At 33.9% G+C, this 6,000-nt stretch overlaps 1 protein-coding gene across 10 annotated transcripts in view; it reads right to left on the bottom strand.

Moving 5' to 3' along the window:
- Positions 1-541: 541 nt before the first annotated feature.
- The window catches only part of KIF14 (kinesin family member 14), a 68,410-nt gene continuing 62,951 nt past the window's right edge, over positions 542-6,000 (bottom strand). For all 10 annotated transcript variants that reach the window (XM_024237762.3, XM_063726018.1, XM_063726019.1 and 7 more), the window contains 3 exons: positions 4,367-4,441; positions 3,457-3,595; positions 542-2,754 (listed from right to left, as the gene is read on the bottom strand). In XM_024237762.3, coding sequence (XP_024093530.2) covers positions 2,375-2,754; positions 3,457-3,595; positions 4,367-4,441 — 594 coding nt within the window. In that variant the 3' untranslated portion in view covers positions 542-2,374. The remainder of the gene's footprint in view (positions 2,755-3,456; positions 3,596-4,366; positions 4,442-6,000) is intronic.

The raw sequence follows: 6,000 nt of genomic DNA, 5'->3' as shown, positions 1-6,000 counted from the left end.
AATGTTATAAATGGCATATGCCTGCACCAAGTGTGATCTTATATACATAACAAGGGTTTTGTAGCTGGTAATGAAAAGGACAGAAAATAAATTCACTAACGGCCTACTATTTGCCAGGAGTTATTCCCACATTTTTCTCACTAAATGCTCATAGATAGATAGTCCATGAGGTATTACTTTTCTTTCTGCAGATGAAGGAATGGGAGTGAAGACAGTAAGTAACATGTCTAAGATCATGTAGTTACTAAGCAGCCTAGCTGGGATTCACACTCCAAACGTGTGAAAAATATGTCAAACTCCAAAGCTCATGCTCTTTCCACATACTACATGGTGATAAATCTATTCCAGGCAGAATCAATTAAAGAGAGGCAGAACAATGTTAAAAAAAATAGTTATGACAATATTAATATTTGTTTAGTGTTTCCTAATTATTAACTTGATTTGCAACACTAACCTAGCTATTATCAAGGCAGAGCTATTTTGCATGAAGAGTAAAGTAAATAAAGAAAATCAGTAAAATAAAACAGCATAGACCAAGAGGCAATTCTAATGCTGAAAAGATTTATTAAAGGCATTTTCTTTATAACATTTCTTGTCAGTGCACATAATTCCAATAGCAAATATTTTTTCACCATTCATTCAAATACAGTATCACAATGTATTTAGTATAAATATATATATAAAATTTTATGAAGACACTAAAAAGTTTCTGACCAATTAAGTCGTGAGTTTACAAAGCACAAACTGAAGATTAAATACTGAATATTAAGATGAAAACTACTATACACATACTTCAGGAAGTTCTTCAAAGAGGTGCACCTCCTGGGAAATCCTCATATGTACATCTACACTCCAGCAAACTGGACAGGCAAAGTGCTACTTGCCAAAGTATTGACTAATAAAAATACATACAGAGCTTCAGAAAGAATACAAGGTCAAATGCCAAAAATAAAAAAGAAATGAAAGTAAATGTGCTACACTGTACCATTTTAAAGAGCTTGAAAACACCACACAAGGTTCACTAATACTGTTCTGACTGCAATGGCCGTGTTTACTTACAATCTCTTCCTAACAAGGTAACTATCAGATTTATTCATGGTACTAATGGCCAATTTCAACTAGTTATGCCAAATGTACAAGTAGTATCTGTAAATTTGAAAAGGGCAAATGAAAGGATCAGGTCATTTAAATGAATTGTTCTTTAGGAACTGCTCAATATCACCCAAGCATAGTTACTAAGTATCTCTTCAAATTATACATACTCTTGAGGTCAAAAATGTCAAACTATTTCCTTAATGTAAGATCCCACAAGTAGAATATTATCTTTATTACTTGATCATACATAAAGGTTTTTTTTTAAAGCTGTGGAATATAAGGATCTTTAATCTTCATCAAATCATATACAAATTATTTCATTATACCTTTAACAAAACAAGCATTATCAAGAGAAGGTCCAGCCTCTGATCTAAACTCATTCAACAGTTTAGTATAATTCTGGCAACATTTAATTAGTTTCAAATAATATTCACACAGCCCCTATTATGGAACACAGATAACAGGGTAAACTATTATGCCACCAAGCCATATTATTAATATATAATCATACTGTATTTTGGTAGCTACTTATAATTTGGAAAGAAACAGGAAGCTACACCCTTGAACATACTATTCAAAATGGCAACCAGTTAACCCTTTGAGAAAAGAGTTTTTGATTAACAATGCAAGTTAAGTTGTCTTAGTTAAACTTGTATAGGCCATTTCACCATAAACATCATCCCAGCTGTCTGAGGAGAGAGAAGGCATAGGCACAAAGGTAACTGATTGTTCAGGTTTCCACTCATGAGAAAATAACCCTTTATAAACAGACTAATGAACCAACTACAGATAGTATACCAAAGTTAAACACTTTAAAGATAAAAAGATATTTTATTTATTTATTTATTTTGACTGAGTCTCGTTCTGTTGCTCAGACTGGAGTGAAGTGGCACGATATCAGCTCACTGCAACCTCTGCCTCTCAGGTTCAAGCGATCCTCCTGCCTCAGCCCCCCAGTAGCTGGGATTACAGGCATGCGCCACCATGCCCGGCAAATTTTTGTATTTTTAGTAGAGACGGGGTTTCGCCATGTTGGCCAGGCTGGTCTCGAACTCCTGACTTCGTCATCTGCCCACCTCAGCCTCCTAAAGTACTGGGATTACAGGCGTGAGCCACCACCTCCGGCCTTTGATAAAAAGATATTTTAAAGATAAAAAGACATGGACTTTTTTGAAATATCTGTACTGATTTCTCTTAAACTCTCCTGCATAAAGAAAATTGCCCAGCAAGTGTTCTCTTTCATGCATGGGTGGTCATAAAAGTGCCTACACACCAGTATTCACACCCACTGAATCCTACTGGGTATGCATTCCTCTGAGCTCACTGCTGGGGATGAGCCACGGAGCTCATAGACACGCTTTGGTACACCTTTATTCTTACTGCCGTCAATCCCGCTTGATTTAGATTGTTGGTGTTCTTCTTTGGTATTTTGATTATAAGTTTCCCAGGGTTTCAACAAATCAGGACTTTCTTCAGATTCAAAATAAAAGAGGAGAGACTTAGCTAGAGATTCTAGTTCCTGGTGGACAACGTGAGTTACTCTACTCTCATAGCTGTCAACAGAAGTAGAAGGCACACTGAAGTCACTGTAAAAATCACTGGCCAAGATACGAATACTTTCAACACAAGTCTGGAGAAGATTTACATCACTACTGCATCCTATGTGCAAGAGAGAGAGGGAAAAGTTAATTAGCCTTTTCAGTTTTCATCAGGTATTTATGACTTTTATAGACTCTAGATATCTTTCAAGTCAAAGTGACCCTATCAAAACAATTCCAAACTACTTAAGATTAGTCAACTGAAGTGTTTATTTGCTAGATAAGCACTTGGTTTTTCATGATCTAATTATTTAGGTAGAAGTACTGATACACATATTAAGTGGGAATTTAATTATAAATACAAGTTCCTATATGGGTAACTAACAGTTAAGTAGCTTTGGGTAGGCTTCAGTTAATGACTAAAATAATGAAAAGGTTAGAAATAAAAAGGAAAGATGTCAGCCAGGGACTGTGGCTCATGCCTGTAATCCCAGCACTTTGGGAGGCCAAGGTGGGTGAATTGTTTGAGGTCAGGAGTTCGAGACCAGCCTGGCCAACATGGTGAAACCCCATCTCTACTAAAAACATAAAAATTATTCAGGCATGGTGGCGCATGCCTGTAATCCCAGCTACTCGAGAGGCTGAGGCAGAAGAATCACTTGAACCCAGGAGGCGGAGGTTGCAGTGAGCTGAGATCGAGCCACTGCACTCCAGCCTGAGTGACAGAGTGAGACTCCATCTCAAAAAAAAAAAAAAAAGGAAAGGTGTCTAAGGTTCCTTAAAATATAAAATTCTGATGATAAACTCCATTTGGAGAATATACCTTTCAGTGCAGAAATAATAATTTCAATAGCTTTCTCTAAGCAATGTTTTAACTTTAAGAATTCTGGAGCACGATTAACCATCTTCTTGAAAGCTTGGTATTCAAAGTTTTCTTCTTGTACTTGCCTTCTGAAACTTTTCTGTATAAATAAAGTCAATATTTAAAATAATACATTAACAGGCTCAATGGCAGTAAGGCTCAGTCAATATGATTTTAATTGCCAGAATCTTCTCTTTAAGAAAGAGAGTTTAATTTCCTCACCAGTGCTTAACTCTATTTCTATAAACAAGACCAAAATACAATAGTAATTACTGTTTTCAAAAGAAATCAGAATTTTCAATTAATTTTCAAAGTCTGTCATCCTATTACATGAGAATGGAATAAAGTAACAGTGCCATTTATATTCAATACCTTAAAAGATACATTTATTTCATTTTTAAGAACTCAACTTTATAATAGTTCTCACTTATTTAAATAAAAATTTTCAAGCCATAGCAATTACTCTCCTTTTTAACACATTGATCATATACTTAATTTTTCTCTTTACCTGTGACATGGGAATAATCTATCTAATTCACCTGTATTTTAAAATCTTTGAGCACAATGATTATTAAACACAATTTTTTAGCCTATAATGACCATCCAAGCAAAAGCTGACAGTTATTAAACCAGTAGCAATAAGAAACAGATATATTAATAAATCTCTATACAATCCTTTATCCATTACTAGAACTACTAAGTTATGACACACATAAAAAAGACAAAGAGCGATCTTACATGCTACAATTAAACATATACAAAAGAGTTGTCTCTGGCTAAGGATAAACACTGAAATAAAAATATCTACATTTGAACCAAGCGAAATGATAAAAAATAAGCAAAATTAAAATCAATTTAAAGCTTCTCTTACAATTTTCGATTCAGCAAAGATGTTTTCAAGAGATCTAATCAATCCCATGGCATTAGTTTTCATTTCTTTGGTAACCTATAGAGAATGTTAAGATATTTTATTATACTTTATTATTCAGAAGTACAAAAATCATAGAATCGCATGGGACCAGACTTTTAAAAAATTCTAGTCTAGAAGCCCAAAGATTGGAGTTCTATTTCTGGGATTGCAATTAAATAGCTTGAGAGTACTTAAATCATACATGTGAAATTTCTTCAAAAATAAATTGCACATTGACTTCTTTCCAAATAAGTTTATTTCACTTTTAAGAGCTCAACTTTATAATCTCTCTCATTTATTTTATTTACATAAAAAATTTCAAGCCATAGCAATTACTCTCCTTTTAAACACACTGATCACATACTTAGTCTGTATTTTCTATTTACCTGTGACATGGGAAAATAATCAGTCTAATTCACCTGTATTCACTAATAATTTCTTTCAAAATAAATTGCACATTGATTTCTATATTAAATATGGACACCCTCTAATATTTGTTATAATAACAGATTTTGTGTTATACTTAAATATTGATAGATATGAAATTTCTAAATTTCCCTTGGAAGGGAGTAACATATCAAGCAAATACTATAAGAACTTTACAAATGTTTTATTATTTGATTCTCCATTATAGTCCTATGCTGCCCATCATATACCCCATTTTATAGGTAAGGAAACAGACCTTGGTTCCTAACTCCTAAGACTGAGAACTAGGGTGGGAGCCCACATCTAAATTCTAAGCCTTTGCTTTTATTCTATCCAATGCTGCCCCCTAAGGTGCTTTCCTGCTCAATTTCTGCCAGGGGATTCTTTTTCAGTATTTAATTGGCTTTACTCACAGAGTGCTTCCCTAGCTCTAATTCAGATTTGCTCTATGTGGTTTTAAAAAAAAAAAAAAAAAAAAAAAAAAAAGAATATCCAAATTATTTTTCCTTTCTGACTCCAGCTTTAAAATTGTAGCTCCATGCCTTTTATGTTTCAGCTTATTTTCTATTTCTTTAGATATTTTATTATTCTTCTATAGGTTCTTACAGAAGTTTTAACTTAAAAGAATAGATAAACTAAAACCCTACCATGAATAAGAAAGTACAGGTTTGTCATACTATAGAAAGAAAATGAGAGAAAGGAGGGTATGCAGATAGGGTCAATTGTATACAGGATGGGCCTGGCCCTTTTGCTGCTTATTTCCTCAAAACAATACCAAGGCTAACACCTGCACCTACTTCAACAGCTTACTAAGCACATTCCCATATATTATTTCATTTATACTTTTAGTTAATTTATTCTATACCCTTCTGCACTTATTGCCAGCAGAAATTCTTTGCAATAGTGATAGACTGCAAAAGTGGTATCACTTTGCAAATATGGTGAAGTGTTTTAGTGATAAATGGTGCTGCTGCTGAGCAAAACCAAATTTGAGATGTCAGTGGTGGTCTGAATGAGCCTTTGACAGCCCAATATGTCCCTTTCTTCAAAGTTGCACTATGGAACTGAAATCAGCTTCATGCCTATTTGAGCACAAGCTTGATTTAGTGACAATATGAGCTCCTAAATTTAATAACAATGTGTTTTTATTTTTATTATTTATTTATTTA

The sequence above is a fragment of the Pongo abelii genome, chromosome 1, assembly GCF_028885655.2.
Source record: "Pongo abelii isolate AG06213 chromosome 1, NHGRI_mPonAbe1-v2.0_pri, whole genome shotgun sequence".
NCBI classification, from domain to species: Eukaryota; Metazoa; Chordata; class Mammalia; order Primates; family Hominidae; genus Pongo; species Pongo abelii.
The sequence above is the reverse complement of the archived record's forward strand: the minus strand, read 5'-3'. Positions and strand labels throughout refer to the sequence as shown.